The 16,759-nt window shown below is 39.9% G+C and overlaps 1 protein-coding gene across 10 annotated transcripts in view; it reads right to left on the bottom strand.

Annotated features, from left to right (window-relative positions):
• Positions 1 to 2,274: 2,274 nt before the first annotated feature.
• Positions 2,275 to 16,759, bottom strand: part of CPLANE1 (ciliogenesis and planar polarity effector complex subunit 1) — a 131,757-nt gene continuing 117,272 nt past the window's right edge. For 8 of the 10 annotated variants that reach the window (XM_059916250.1, XM_059916252.1, XM_059916251.1 and 5 more), the window contains 2 exons: positions 3,244 to 3,416; positions 2,275 to 2,722 (listed from right to left, as the gene is read on the bottom strand). In XM_059916250.1, coding sequence (XP_059772233.1) covers positions 2,549 to 2,722; positions 3,244 to 3,416 — 347 coding nt within the window. In that variant the 3' untranslated portion in view covers positions 2,275 to 2,548. The remainder of the gene's footprint in view (positions 2,723 to 3,243; positions 3,417 to 16,759) is intronic. The other 2 variants (XM_059916256.1, XM_059916254.1) reach the window with 1 other exon arrangement.

Here is a 16,759-nt window from a genome sequence, read left to right on the forward strand (position 1 = left end):
ATGGGCAGGTTGTCTTTCAGTAAAACTTTATTTACAAGAACAGAAAGCAGGCCAGATTTGCTGATCTCTGCTCTAAGGTAATCAGGTGGGAAGTTGGACTCCTGCCTCGGGCATAGCTACTGGGAGCTCTTTGCACAAGGGATACAGAGATGAGTTGCAACTGTTCTAAGACTTACACCATGATTGTCTCACTGAGTCCCTTTTTGTGCTTGTCAGCTCTGCATCTTAAATTCACTGTTCATCACTATCCTCTTCTGCACAAATTCTATTATGGCTTCCTCACCCTCTTACACCTCCTGTGACTTCTCTCCTCTGGTGATATCTCCTCTCCAGTTCTCTTCGTTTGTGTTGATTTATACATTTAAAAATTCTTTTATTATCCTCTCACTTAGGTCTTAGAAGGAATCAAAATAATTTATCCAACGGTAAAATATTTTACCATTTTAAAATTCTTAACGCTGGTTATTTTAATTAGCTTGTTTTTACCTTTACTGACTGAATATATTTTAAATACTTCTTTTTAAATTAGTATCAGTTTTTTAAAAAAAATCCTACATAAAATTTTTCCCTTCAACTAGGCTACTCCTGCCATGGAAGTTGGCCCTAGGCCCCATATATATAAATTCATTCCTAACCTACACACCAACCTTAACTAACAAGGATTCTTTCCTCTCAGATGTTCCCCAGATTCAGTATTTGTATGAAAAAATGAAAGCATTAGTTTCCACTAGGGTCACCTTAATGACACAGAGTCACAGTCCAAATGCTGAACACACATGAAGGGTCAGGGTATAAGCAATGCTTAAAGGAAACTGGAGTTCTGGAGGGCTACCAATGTGACTTCTGCAGAATTCCTCTCTCTCAGATTTCCTCAGTAAGGTCCAAGGTTTGATTTCTTATAGAAAAGCTAGCAGGACACAAAGCATGGTACATAGTTATTTGAATTGTTGAGAAATAGAAAGAAAAGGGTATAAGCTATAATGGCTTTTCGTGAATTCATCAAACACTTGAGCATATACTATAGGCTAGAAACAGTAGGAGCTGAAGTAGGAAAGAAAGAAAGGCTGAAGTTGGTGTTTTTAAGCCAGGTCCATGGATATAATTTCTTGGCAGAAGCTTTGTGTGTGAGCGTCCTTTGCTAACAGATTCCAAACTCAGCCAGAATAAAGAACAGGACACTCAGATGTGGCTTTGGTTTAGATATACATGATACTAAATGCTGTATAACATATTTTCTAATAAAAATGTGAGCAAAATAATATTGTCTTGAGAAATTGGGGAATCCTTTTGATAACTGGAGGTATTCCCAAGCATGGTAAGTGCTTGAAATCTAGATATGGAGACTGCTTCTTTTAACCCTTGTTTGTTTGGAAGGTGTGCAGTCTAGACCCTTCCTTGTAAGGCTGTTTCCTGTGTCAGGCACACTACAAAACTGTCACACTGCAGTTTTTTGAAGACTAAGAGAACATATTCAGGCTAGAGGCTGGAGACTGCCTAGGACCATCAGTCTTCTGCTGACATGCTCTACCCTCCTTCAGTCCTTATTTTCAGGTTTGCTGTACAGGTGTAAAATTGACTGAGACCAAGAAAAGACTTCCACTTGCAGCTATGACAGAGTAACTGGCACATGATTAGCCTGCATGCCTTAACCATAAAATTGGACAAAACACGTGAGGCAACTGCTTTTAAACACTGGACAGCAGCATGCAGTGCAAGACGGTGATCCCCGAGGGAAGGGAAGCTCACGAGGTAAGTCTCATAAATGCTTGGCTCTCTGCTTTAAGGGTATCATCCCGACTCCAGCATAACGAGCTATGTCCAAGCAGACCACAGTGGTCCCACTGAGCTGACAAGGCAGAGATCAAAGTGCAGGGTAGTAGCAGTGCCCAGACTCTGCAAGGCACCCAAAGCATCCAACTCTTTTTCTTCCCCCAAGGCTTTTCACGATACAGGGCAGAGGACAGAAGACCTGGCCCACGTGGAACATGTTTTATTTAGAAGCTCAGGATTAGTGGAAGGTGGCTGGTTCCTTTTCACTCCTCAGCCAAGCCCTACACAATTTTAGGATATCATCTTTTAAAATGGAGTTCATTATTGAGCGTCTCTGGTGAGAGTGCGATTTTCTTCACCTCAATGAAAGAATTTTTTTTTTCCTATCAGGTTTACCCAGCTAAGGTTGTTTCTCAAAACTCAGGGGGTAAAGGATGAGGCAAGACAGAAGATTTTTATTGAAAGAAGCTTAAATATTATACAAGCTTGGCTTGAAAGGTACTGTTTATTTCATCATTTAAAAAATTATACCTAAAGATAATAAGTCAAATGCAAAAACATATAAGACATCTATAGTTAACCCCTTTCCCTTGAAGGCAAACTTACTGAGAAATGTTTATTTTTCCTCTTAAAATGTCTAATCCAGGTAATAATATGCCTGCAGGTGGTAAATTCACATTGCTTCCTTCATTGCTTCTCTCCCTTAAACCCACAAATCTTTCAGAACTACAACGCTGAGTTGCTGGCCTTTGCGTGGAAGCAGAGTGACGTTCAGGTCTTACAGGTCCAGGGCCCAGTGGACAGACGGGCTCTTGTCCTCCACGCTGGCCACCATGTCTTCAATGGCATCCCAGTCAAGCTTGCTGAGGATGCTGCCCGTGCTCTCAGACAAGCCGTCCGTGCCACACACCCCAAAAGGAGGCTCTGGCTTTTCTTCAGTTGGTGATGAGTCCTATCAAATTGAGAAAGACAGTAAGTTGTGGTCCTAGCCTGAGAAAAAAATAAATGGAACATGAACTAAATTTTCCAAAGATTCTAGAGCTGCTCATCCACCAAACTCTGAAGGAAATATGAAGGGAACCAGGGCTGTGGTTGCCCAGCACATCTGGATTGGCAGTGGGCTGAATGAACACCACCTGACACAACAAGATGCTGGCACCAGGTCTGAAGAGTGGACAGAATAGATTTTTATATCTATAGTACAATGATCTGTTCTTACATTTTTGTTGTTGTGTCTTGTTTTTTGAGTCTTTTTTTTTTTTTAGGTTAAAAAGAAAATACAGTCAAGGAAAATTCTGAATGATAAATGCTGGAGTACTAAGCCAAAAGTGTAGATGCTTTGAATCGCTACTTCAAACTGACCTAATAATCTTTCAGTATGTCTACATCCCACTAAATAAATAAATAAATAACAAAAAACCCTAAAGAACACAAGGAATCACTAGGCAAACTGGAACCTGGAACAACGTGTACCTGTAGAAGGGAACTGTGACTCTCATAGAGAATCGCACGGATGTCTGAAGGTACCATCCAGGGGCTCACCACAGTCTCCTCTCTCTCATACTCTAAACATACCTCCTTGGTTTGAGGTGCAAGACCAGCACTTGTGTGATTTTTTGTACACCGCAGACAGGGAGCATTAGACCCTTTCAAGGGAAAAGAACAATGCATACATTAGGACCGATTCATTTATAAGTTTGTTACTTACAGTGACTTTTATCATCAAACCCAAGGCAGTCACACCTTACCTAATATTTAAATCACAAGGTCTGGATATGGTTGGCTTTAGGGTTCTAGCAATTCCTGTTCTGTCTGTGTGACAGAAGGAAATTGAATTCTGGCCACCTCTTTTGTTTTGTTTTACTTTTTATTTTATATTGGAGTACAGCTGATTAAAAATGTTGTGTTAGTTTCAGGTGTACAGCAAAGTGATTTAGTTATACATATACATGTATCTATTCTTTTTCAAGTTCTTTTCCCATTTAGGTTATTACAGAATATTCAGCAGAGTTCCCTGTGCTATAGTAGGTCCTTGTTGGTTATCTGTTTTAAATATAGCAAGCGTGTATACGTCAATCCCAAACTTCCAATCTATCCCTCCCCCCACCCTTCTCCCCTGGTAAGACTCATGCTCTCTAAGTCCGTGAGTCTGTTTGTTTTGTAAGTAAGTTCATTTGTATCATTTTTTTTAGATTCCACACATAAGCACTATCATATGATATTTGTCTTTCTCTGTCTGATGTACTTTGCTCAGTATGATAATCTCCAGGTCCATCCATGTTGCTGCAAATGACATTATTTTATTCTTTTTAATGGCTGAGTAATATTCCATTGTATATATGTACCACTCTTCTTTATCTGTTCTTCTGTTGATGGACATTTAGGTTGCTTCCATGTCTTGGCTATTGTAAACAGCACTGCAATGAACACTGTGGTACACGTATCCTTTCGAACCATGGTTTTCTCCAGATATATGCCCAGGAGTGGGAATGCTGGATCATATCGTAGCTCTATTTTTAGATTTTTTAGTAACCTCCATACCGTTCTCCATAGTGGCTATACGAATTTACATTCCCACCAACATTCCTTTTCTCCACACCCTCTCCAGCATTTATTGTTTGCAGACTTTTTGACAATGGCCATTTTCACTGGTGTGAGGTGATATCTCATTGTAGTTTTGATTTGCAATTTTCTAGTAATTAGCAATGTTGAGCATCTTTCCATGTGCCTCTTGGCCATCTGTATATCTTCTTTGGAGGAATGTCTATTTAGGTCTTCTGCCCACTTTTTGATTGGGTTTTTTTTTTTTTTTGATATTGATGAGCTGCATAAGCTGTTTGTAAATTTTGGAGATTAATCCCTTGTTGGTCACATTGTTTGCAAAAATTTTCTCCCATTCTGTGGGTTGTCTTTTGGTTTTGTTTATGGTTTCTTTTGCTGTGCAAGTTTTTGAGTTTAATGAGGTCCCATTGGTTTATTTTTGCTTTTATTTCCATTACTCTAGGAGACGGATCAAAAAAGATATTGCTGTGATTTATGTCAAAGGGTGTTCTGCCTATGTTTTCCTCTAAGAGTTTTATAGTGTCTGGTCTTAATTTAGGTCTTTAATCCATTTTAAGTTTATTTTTGTGTATGGTGTTAGGGAGTGTTCTAATTTCATTTTTTTACATGTAGCTGTCCAGTTTTCCCAGCATCATTTATTGAAGAGATTGTCTTTTCTCCACTGTCTAGTCTTGCCTCCTTTGTCACAGATTAATTGACCATAGGTGTGTGGGTTTATCTCTGGATTTTCTATACTGTTCCATTGATCTATATTTCTGTTTTTGTGCCAGTACCATACTGTTTTGATTAGTGTAGCTTTGTAGTTTAGTCTGGAGTCGGGGAGCCTGATTCCTCCAACTCTGTTTCGCTTTCTCAAGATTGCTTTGGCTATTTGGGGTCATTTTTGTGTTTCCATACAAATTGTAAAATTTTCTGTTCTAGTTCTGTGAAAAATGCCATTGGTAATTTGATAGGGATTGCATTGAATCTGTAGATTGTCTTGGGTAGTACAGTCATTTTGACAATATTGATTCTTCCAATCCAAGAACATGGTGTATCTTTCCATCTATTTGCATCATCTTTGCTTTCCTTTCATCAGCATCTTATAGTTTTCATAGTACAGATCTTTTTGCCTCCACAGGTAGGTTTATTCCTAGGTATTTTATTCTTGTAGATGCTATGGTAAATAGGATTGTTTCCTTGATTTCTGTTTCTGATTTTTCATTGCTAGTGTATAGGAATGCCAGAGATTTCTGTGCATTAATTTTGTATCCTGCAGCTTTACCAAATTCATTGATGGGCTCTAGTAGTTTCCTGGTAGCATCTTTAGGATTTGGTATGTATAGTATCATGTCATCTGTGAACAGTGACAGTTTTATTTCTTCTTTCCCAATTTGCATTCCTTTTCTTTTTCTTCTCTCATTGCTAGAACTTCCAAAACTATGTTGAATAAAAGTGGTGAGAGTGGACATCCTTGTCTTGTTCCTGATCTTAGAGGGAACGCTTTCAGCTTTTCACCATTTTGTGTGATGTTAGCTGTGGGTTTGTCGTATATGGCCTAAATTTATTATGTTGAGGTATGTTCCCTCAATGCCCACTTTCTGGAGAGTTTTTATCATAAATGGGTGTTGAATTTTGTCAAAAGCTTTTTCTGCATCTATTGAGATGATCATATAGTTTTTACTCTTCAATTTGTTGATATGGTGTAGCACACTGATTTGCAGATACTGAAAAATCCTTGCATCTTTCGAATAAATCCCACTTGACCATGGTGTATGATCCTTTTAATGTACTGTTGGATTTGAGGTTTTTCGTTTGTTTTTTGTTTTATTTGGCTACATTGGGTCTTAGTTGCGGCAGGCGGAATCTTCACTGCAGCATGCGGGATCTTTCTTTGTGGTGTGCGGGCTCCTCGTTGTGGTGTGCAGGCTTCTCTCTAGTTGTGGTGCATGGACTCCAGAGCGTGTTGGCTCAGTAGCTGTGGTGCACGGGCTCACTAGTTGCGGCATATGGGCCTGGAACATGCAGGCTCAGAAGTTGCCAGGCGCGGGCTCTCTAGTTGTGGTGCGCGGGCTCTAGAGTGCAAGGACTCGGTAGTGGTGGCACAGGGCTCTCTGGTGGCATGTGGGCTCTAGAGCATAGGGGCTCAGTAGTCGCAATGAGTGGGCTTACTTGCCCTGTGGCATGTGAGATCTTAGTTCCCTGACCAGGGATTGAACCTGCGTCCCCTGCACTGGAAGGCGGATTCTTAACCACTGGATCACCAGGGAAGTCCCTGGATTTCGTTTGCTAGTATTCTGTTGAGGATTTTTGCGTCTATATTCATCAGTGATATTGGCCTGTAATTTTCGTTCTGTGTGTGAGTGGTATCTTTTTGTCTAGTTTTGGTATCTGGGTGACACTGGCCTCATAGAATCAGTTTGGGAGTATTCCTTCATCTGCAATTTTTTGGAATAGTTTCAGAAGGACAGGTGTTAACTCTTCTCTGATTGTTTGACAGAATTCACCTGTGAAGCCATTTGGTCCTGGACTTTTGTGTGTTGGAAGTTTTTTAATTGCTGTTTCAATTTCGGTGCTTGTATTCGCTGTTTCAATTTCGGTGCTTGTATTTCGGTGTTCATATTTCCATTTCTTCCTGGTTCAGTTTTGGGAGATTGTACCTTTCTAAGAATTTGTCCATTTTTTCCAGGTTGTGCATTTTATTGGCATAGAATTGCTTGTAGTAGTCCCTCTGTATTTCTGTGGTGTCTGCTGTAACTTCTTTCTCATTTCTAATTTTATTGATTTGAGCCCTCTCTTTTTTTCTTGGTGAGTCTGGCTAAAGGTTTATCAATTTTGTTTATCTTCTCAAAGAACAAGCTTTTGGTTTCATTGATCTTTGCTATTGTTTTCTTTGTTTCTATTTATTTCTGCTCTAATTTTTATGATTTCTTTCATTCTACTAACTTTGGGTTTTGTTTGTTCTTCTTTCTCTAGCTGCCTTAGGTGTAAGGTTAGGTTGTTTACTTGACATTTTTCTTGTTCCTGAGGTAAGATTGTATTGCTATAAACTTCCCTCTCAGAACTGTGTCCCATAGGTTTTGGATCATTGTGCTTTCACTGTCATTTGTCTCCAGGTATTTTTTGATTTCCTCTTTGATTTCTTCAGTGATCCATGTTGTTTACTATTATATTGTTTAGCTTCCACATGTTTGTGTTTTTTACAGTTTTTTCCTTGTAGTTGATTCTAATCTCATAGGGTTGGGGTCAGAAAAGATGATTGACATGATTTCAGTTTTCTTAAATTTACCGAGGCTCGCTTTGTGGCCCAGCATGTGACCAATCCTAGAGAATGTTTCCTGTGCACTTGAGAAGAATGTGTATTCTGCTGCTTCTGGATGGAATGCTCTATAAATATCATCAATTATGTCCATCTGGTCTAATGTGTCATTTAAGGCCTCTGTTTCCCTATTAATTTTAGGTCTGGATGATCTGTCCATTGATGAAAGTGGGGTGTTAAAAGTCCCACACTATTACTGTGTTACTGTTGATTTCTCTTTTTATGGCTGTTAGCATTTGCCTTATATACTGAGGTGCTTCTATGCTGGGTGCATATATTTATAAGATCGTTTTATATCTTCTTCCTGGATTGATCCCTTGATCATTATGTAGTGTCCTTCTTTGTCTCTTGAAACAGTCTTTATTTTAAAGTCAATTTTGTCTTATATGAGTATTGCTACTCCAGCTTTCTTTTGATTTCCATTTGCCTGTAATACCCTTTTCCATCCACTCACTTTCAGTCTGTATGTGTCCCTAGATCTGAAGTGTATCTCTTGTAAATAGCACATGTATAGGTCTTGTTTTTGTATCTATTCAGCCAGTCTGTATCTTTTGGTTGGAGCATTTAATCTTATGTTTAAGGTAATTATTGATATGTATGTTCTTGTTGCCATTTTGTTAATTGGTTTGGATTTGTTTTTGTAGGTCTTTTTTCTTCGCTTACTCTTTTGTTCTCTTCTCTTTTGAACCTACTTTTCACGTTGTGTTTGGATTCCTTTTTTCTTTTTTGTCTATCTATCATCTATCTATTGTAGATTTTTGGTTTGCGGTTACCAAGAGGTTTTGATACAGCAGTCTACATAAACAGGATAGTTTTAACTTGATGGTCATTTAATTTCAAATTCATTTCCAATATCCTCCATTTGTACTCTCCTCACGATTGCTGGTTTTGATATCATACTTGTGTGTGGTTGACTTCCTACCTTTACTGTATGTTTGCCTTTACTGGTGAGCATTTCTATTCATACTTTTCTTGTTTCTATTTGTGGCCTTTTCTTTTCCACCTAGAGAAGTTCCTTTGGCATTCGTTGCAAGGCTTGTCTGGTAGCACTGAATTCTCTTAGCTTTTGCTTGTCTGTAAAGCTTTTGATTTCTCCATCGAATCTGAGTGAGAGCCTTGCTGGGTAGAGTGTTCTTGGTTGAAGGCTCTTCCCTTTCATCACTTTAAATATATCGTGCAACCCCCTTCTGGCCTGCATACTTTCTGCTGAGGAATCAGCTGACAACCTTTTGGGAATTCCCTTGTATGTTATTTGTTGCTTTTCCCTTGTTGATTTAATATTTTTTCTTTGTCAATTTGATTACTATGTGTCTTAGCATGTTCCTCCTTGGGTTTATCCTGCCTGGGACTCTCTGGGCTTCCTTGGACTTGTATGACTGTTTCCTTTCCCATGTTAGGGAAGTTTTCAGCTATTATCTCTTCAAATATTTTCTCAGGTCCCTTCTCTCCCTCTCCTCCTTCTGGGACCTGTATAATGTGAATGTTGGTGCATTTAATGTTGTCCCAAAGGTCTCTTAGGCTCTCATCATTTCTTTACATTCCTTTTTCTTTATTCTGTTCTGCAGCAGTGATTTCCACCATTCTGTCTTCCGGCTCACTTGTCCATTCTTCTGTCTCAGTTATTCTGCTACTGATTCCTTCCAGTGTATTTTTCACTTCAGTTATTGTACTGTTCACCTCTGTCTGTTTGTTCTTTAGTTATTCTAGGTCTTCGTTAAACATTTCTTGTAACTTCTCGATCTGTGCCTCCATTCTTTTTCCAAGAGCTTGGATAATCTTTTCTATCATTACTCTGAATTCTTTCTCATGTAGATTGCCTGTCTCCACTTCACTTAGTTGTTCTTCTGGGGTTTTATTTTGTTCCTTCATCTGGGACATATTCCTCTGCTGTCTCATTTTGTCTAACTTTCAGCGATGTGGTTTCCGTTCTGCAGGCTGCAGGGTTGTAGTTCTTGCTTCTGCTGTCTGCCCCCTGGTGGGTGATGCAAAGAGCCTTGTGCAGGCTTCCTGGTGGGGGGGACTGGTTCCTGACCACTGGTGGGTGGAGCTGGGTCTTGTCCCTCTGGTGGGCACGGCCGTGTCAAGGGGTGTGTTTAGTGGGTAGCCATGTGCTCAGGAAGACTTTAAGCAGCCTGTCTGCTAATGGGTGGGGTGGGGCTGTGTCCATCCCTGTTGATTGTTTGGCCTGAGGCGTCCCAGCACTGGAGCCTACAGGTTGTTGGGTGGGGCAAGGTCTTGGTGACAAAATGGCAGCCTCCAGGAGTGCTCACACCAAAGAGTACTCCCCAGAACCACCACTGTGTCTTGTCACTGCACTGAGCCACAGCTGCCCCACCACCACCTCTGCAGGAGACAGTCCAATATGAGCAGGTAGGTCTGGCCCAGGCTCTTTTGAGGTCACTGCTTTTTTCCCTGGGTCCTGGTATGCACAAGACCTTGTGTGTACCCTCCAATAGAGGAGTTTCTGTTTCTCCCAGTCCTGTGGAATTCCTGCGATCAAACCCCACTAGCCTTCAAAGCCAGATTCTCTGGGGGCTCCTATTCCGGTTGCCAGACCCCCAGGCCGGGGAGCCTAACGTGGGGCTCAGAACTTTCACTGTTGTGGGAGAGCTTCTGTGGTATAATTATTTTCCATTTTGTGGGTCACCCAAATTTTGTGGGATTTGATTTTATCGCAGTTGTGCCCCTCCTACTGTCTCACTGTGGCTTCTTTGGATGTAGGATATCCTTTATGGTAGGTTCCAGTGGGGTTTTTTTTTTTTGTCTATGGTCGTTCAGCAGTTGTTATTTTGATGCTTTCCTAAGAAGAGGTGAGCTAACGTTCTTCTCTGCCATCTTGACTCCATCTCCTCTGGCCACCTCTTTTGATTTTAAAAGTAATGGTAACCAAGATTGGTTCGAGATGGCGGAGTAGAAGGACGTGTGCTCATTCCCTCTTGCGAGAGCACCGGAATCACAACTAACTGCTGAACGATCATCGACAGGAAGACACTGGAATTCACCAAAAAAGATAGATACCCCAGATCCAAAGACAAAGGAGAAGGTGCAATGAGACGGTAGGAGAGGTGCAATCACAATAAAATCAAATCCCATAACCACTGGGTGGGCAACTCACAAACTGGAGAACAATTATACCACAGAAGTCCACCCACTGGAGTGAAGGTTCTGAGCCCCACGTCAGTCTTCCCAACCTGGGGGTCTGGCAACAGGAGGAGGAATTCCCAGAGAATCGACTTTGAAGTCTAGCGGGATTTGATTCCAGGACTTCAAAAGAACTGGGGGAAACAGAGACTCCACTCCTGGAGGGCACAAAGTAATGTGCGCACCAGGACCCAGGGGGGAGGAGCAGTGACCCCCTAGGAGACTGAATCAGACCTACCTGCTAGTGTTGGAGGGTCTCCTGCAGAGGCGGGGGACAGCTGTGGATCACCGTGGGGACAAGGACACTGGCAGCAGAAGTTCTGGAAAGTACTCCTTGGCATGAGCCCTCCTGGAGTCCACCATTAGCCCCATTAAAGAGCCTGTAGGCTCCAGTGCTGGGTCACCTCAGGCCAAGCAACAGGGAGGGAACTCAGCCCCACCCATCAGCAGACAAGCGTATTAAAGTTTTACTGATCTCTGCCCAACAGATCAACACCCAGCTCTACCCACCACCAGTCCCTCCCATCAGGAAATTTGCACAAGCCTCTTAGATAGCCTCATCCACCAGAGGGCAGACAGCAGAAGCAAAAAGAACTACAACCCCACAGCCTGTGGAATGAAAACCACATTCACAGAAAGTTAGACAAAATGAAAAGGCAGAGGACTATGTACCAGATGAAGGAACAAGATAAAACACCAGAAAAAGAACTAAATGAAGTGGAGATAGGCCACCTTCCAGAAAAAGAATTCAGAATAATGATAGTGAAGATTATCCAGGACCTCGGAAAAAGAATGGAGGCAAAGGTCGAGAAGATGCAAGAAATGTTTAACAAAGACCTAGAAGAATTAAAGAACAAACACCTAGAAGAACTAAAGAACAAACAAACAGAGATGAACAATACAATAACTGAAATGAAAATATACTAGAAGGAATCAATAGCAGAATAACTGATGCAGAAGAATGGATAAGTGACCTGGAAGACAGAATGGTGGAATTCAATGTGGTGGAACAGAAAAAAGAATGAAAAGAGATAAAGACAGCCTAAGAGACCTCTGGGACAACATTAAACTCACCAACATTCGCATTATAGGGGTCCCAGAAGGAGAAGAGAGAGAGAAAGGACCAGAGAAAATATTTGAAGTGATTATAGTCGAAAACTTCCCTAACATGGGAAAGGAAATAGCCACTCAAGTCCAGGAAGTGCAGAGAGTCCCAGGCAGGATAAACCCAAGGAGAAACATGTCAAGACACATAGTAATCAAATTGACAATAATTAGAGACAAAGAAAAATTATTAAAAGCAAAAAGGGAAAAATGACAAATAACATACAAGGGTACTCCCATAAGGTTAACAGCTGATTTCTCAGCAGAAACTCTACAAGCCAGAAGGGAGTGGCACGATATATTTAAAGTGATGAAAGGGAAGAACCTACAACCAAGATTACTCTACCCGTCAAGGATCTCATTCAGATTTGAGGGAGAAATCAAAAGCTTTACAGACAAGCAAAAGCTAAGAGAATTCAGCACCACCAAACCAGCTCTACAACAAATGCTAAAGGAACTTCTCTTAAGTGGTAAACACAAGTCAAGAAAAGGACCTACAAAAACAAACCCAAAACAATTAAGAAAATGGTATTAGGAACAAACATATCGATAATTACCTTAAAGGTGAATGGATTAAATGCTCCAACCAGAAGACACAGGCTCACTGAATGGATACAAAAACAAGACCCATATATATGCTGTCTACAAGAGACCCACTTCAGACCTAGGGACACATACAGACTGAAAGTGAGGGGATGGAAAAAGATATTCCATGCAAATGGAAATCAAAAGAAAGCTGGAGTAGCAATACTCATATCAGATAAAATAGACTTTAAAATAAAGAATGGTACAAGAGACAAGGAAGGACACTACGTTAATGGTCAAGGGATCAATCCAGGAAGAAGATATACAATTATAAATATATGTGCACCCAACATAGGAGCACCTCAATACATAAGGCAAATGCTAACAGCTATAAATGAGGAAATTGACAGTAACAGTAATAGTGGGGGACTTTAACACCTCACTGACACCAATGGACAGATCATCCAGAAAGGAAATAAATAAGGAAACACAAGCTTTAAATGCCACAATAGACCAGACAGATTTAATTGATACTTATAGGACATTCCATCCGAAAACAGCAGATTACACTTTCGTTTTTTTATTTTTTATAAATTTATTTATTTATTTATTTTTTACTTTTGGCTGTGTTGGGTCTTCATTGCTGAGCGCAGGCTTTGTCTAGTTGCAGAGAGCGGGGGCTACTCCTCGTTGAGGTGCACAGGCTTCTCACTGCAGTGGCTTCTCTTTGTTGCAGAGCACGGCCTCTAGGCACATGGGCTTCAGTAGGTGTGAAACATGGGCTTCAGCAGTTGAGGCTTGCGGGCTCTAGAGCACAGGCTCAGTAGTTGTGGCGCACGGGCTTAGTTGCTCTGTGGCACGTGGGATCTTCCTGGACCAGGGATCGAACCGTGTCCACTGCATTGGCAGGCGGATTCTTAACCACTGTGCCACCACGTAAGTCCCTACACTTTTTTCTCAAGTGCACATGGAACATTCTACAGGATCGACCACATCTTGGGTCACAAATCAAGCTGTGGTAAATTTAAGAAAACAAATCATATCAAGCATCTTTTCTGACTACAACGCTATGAGATTAGAAATAAATTACAGGGGAAAAACGTAAAAAACACCAACAAATGGAGGCTAAACAATACGTTACTAAATAACCAAGAGATCAGTGAAGAAATCAAAGAGGAAATTAAAAAATACCTAGAGACAAATGACAACGAAAACATGACGATCCAAAACATATGGGATGCAGCAAAGGCAAAGTTCTAAGAAGGAAGTTTATAGCAATACAATCCTACCTCAAGAAACAAGAAAATCTCAAGTAAACAATCTAACCTTACACCTAAAGGAACTAGAAAAGGAAGAACAAACAAAACCCAAAGTTAGTGGAAGGAAAGAAATCATAAAGATCAAGAGCAGAAATAAATGAAATAGAAACAAAGAAAACAATAGCAAAGATCAATCAAACTAAAAGTTGGTTCTTTGAGAAGGTAAACAAAATTGATAAACCTTTAGCCAGAGTCACCAAGGAAAAGAGGGAAAGGACTCAAATCAATAAAATAAGAAATGAAAAAGGAGAAGTTACAATGGACACCACAGAAATACAAAGCATCATAAAAAACTACTACAAGCAACTCTATGCCAATAAAATGGACAACCTAGAAGAAATGGACAAATTCTTATAAAGGTATAATCTTACAAGACTGAACCAGGAAGAAATAGAAAATATGAACAGACCAATCACAAGTAATGAAATTGAAACTGTGATTAAAAATCTTCCAACAAAAATAGTCCAGGACCAGATGGCTTCACAGGTGAATTCTATCAAACATTTAGACAAGAGCTAACACCCATCTTTCTCAAACTCTTCCAAAAAATTGCAGAGGAAGGAACATTCCCAAACTCGTTCTATGAGGCTACCATCACCCTGATACCAAAACCAGGCAAACATATCACAAAAAAAGAAAATTACTGACCAATATCATTGCAGAATGGAGATGCACAAATCCTCAACAAAGTACTAGCAAACAGAATCCAACAACACATTAAAAGGATCATACACCATAATCAGGTGGGATTTATCCCAGGGATGCAAGGATTCTTCAAATCAATCAATGTGATACACCATATTAACAAATTAAAGAATAAAAAGCATATGATCATCTCAATAGATGCAGAAAAACTTTTGACAAAATGCAACACCCTTTTATGATAAAAACTCTCCAGAAAGTGGGCGTAGAGGGAACCTACCTCAACATAATAAAGGCCATATATGACAAACCCACAGCAAACATCATTCTCAATGGTGAAAAACTGAAAGCATTTCCTCTAAGATCAGGAAGAAGACAAGGATGTCCACTCTCGCCACTCTTATTCAACAGTTTTGGAAGTCCTAGCCATGGCAATCAGAGAAGAAAAAGAAATAAAGGGAATACAAATTGGAAAAGAAGAAGTAAAACTGTCACTGTTTGCAGATGACATGATACTATACACAGATAATCCTAAAGATGCCACCAGAAAACTACTAGAGCTAATCAATGAATTTGGTAAAGTTGCAGGATACAAAATTAATGCACAGAAATCTCTGGCATTCCTATACACTAAAAATGAAAGATCAGAAAGAGAAATCAAGGAAACAATCCCATTCACCACTGCAACAAAAAGAATAAAATACCTAGGAATAAACCTACCTAAGGAGGTCAAAGACCTGTACTCAGAAAACTATAAGGCACTGATGAAAGAAATCAAAGATGACACAAACAGATGGAGAGATATACCATGTTCTTGGATTGGAAGAATCAATGTTGTGAAAATGACTATACTACCTAAAGCAATCTACAGATTCAACGCAATCCCTATCAAATTACCAATGGCATTTTTTTACAGAACTAGAACAAAAAATCTTAAAATTTGTATGGAGACACAAAAGACCCCGAATAGCCAAAGCAGTCTTGAGGGAAGAAAACGGAGCTGGAAGAATGAGACTCCTTGACTTCAGACTCTACTGCAAAACTACAGTAATCAAGACAGTATGGTACTGGCACAAAAACAGAAATATAGATCAATGGAACAGGATAGAAAGCCCAGAGATAAACCCACGCACCTATGGTCAACTAATCTATGACAAAGGAGGCAAGGATATACAATGGAGAAAAGACAGTCTCTGAAGATAAGTGGTGCTGGGAAAACTGGACAGCTACATGTAAAAGAATGAAATTAGAACACTCTCTAACACCATACACAAAAATAAACTCAAAATGGATTAAAGACCTAAATGTAAGACCGGACACTATAAAGGTCTCAGAGGAAAACACAGGAAGAACACTCTTTGACATAAATCACAGCAAGATCTTTTTTGACCCACATCCTAGAGTAATGGAAATAAAAACAAAAGTAAACAAATGGGACCTAATGAAATTTAAAAGCTTTTGTATAGCAAAGGAAACTACAAACAAGACGAAAAGATAACCCTCAAAATGGGAGAAAACATTTGCAAACAAATCAGTGGACAAAGAATTAATCTCCAAAATACATAAACAGCTCATGGAGATCAACACTAAAAAAACAAACAACCCAATCAAAAATGGGCAGAAGACCTAAATAGACATTTCTCCAAAGAAGACATATAGATGGCCAAGAAGCACATGAAAAGCTGCTCAACATCACTAATTATTAGAGAAATGCAAATCAAAACTACAGTGAGGTATCACCTCACACCAGTTAGAATGGGCATCATCAGAAAATCTACAAACAACAAATGCTGGAGAGGGTGTGGAGAAAGGGAACCCTCTTGCACTGTTGGTGGGAATGTAAATTGATGCAGCCACTATGGAGAAGAGTATGGAGGTTCCTTAATAAACTAAATATAGAATTACTATATGACCCAGCAATCCCACTACTGGGCATATACCCAGAGAAAACCATAATTCAAAAAGACACATGCACCCCAACGTTCACTGCAGCGCTACTTACAATAGCCAGGTCATGGAAGCAACCTAAATGCCCATTGTCAGATGAATAGATAAAGAAGATGTGGTACATATATACAATGGAATGTTACTCAGCCATAAAAAGGAACGAAATTCAGTCATCTGTAGAGACGTGGATGGACCGAGAGACTGTCATACAGAGGGAAGTAAGTCAGAAAGAGAAAAACAAATATCGTATATTAACACATATATGTGGAATCTTGAAAAATGGTACAGGTGAACTGGTTTGCAAGGCAGAAATAGAGACACAGATGTAGAGAACAAACATATGGACACCAAGGGGAAAAAGCAAGGGTGGGGTGGTGGGATGAACTGGGAGATTGGGATTGACATATATCCACTAATATGTATAACATAGATAACTAATAAAAAAGAAAAA

Source organism: Balaenoptera ricei, chromosome 3 (genome assembly GCF_028023285.1).
Source record: "Balaenoptera ricei isolate mBalRic1 chromosome 3, mBalRic1.hap2, whole genome shotgun sequence".
Classification (NCBI taxonomy): Eukaryota; Metazoa; Chordata; class Mammalia; order Artiodactyla; family Balaenopteridae; genus Balaenoptera; species Balaenoptera ricei.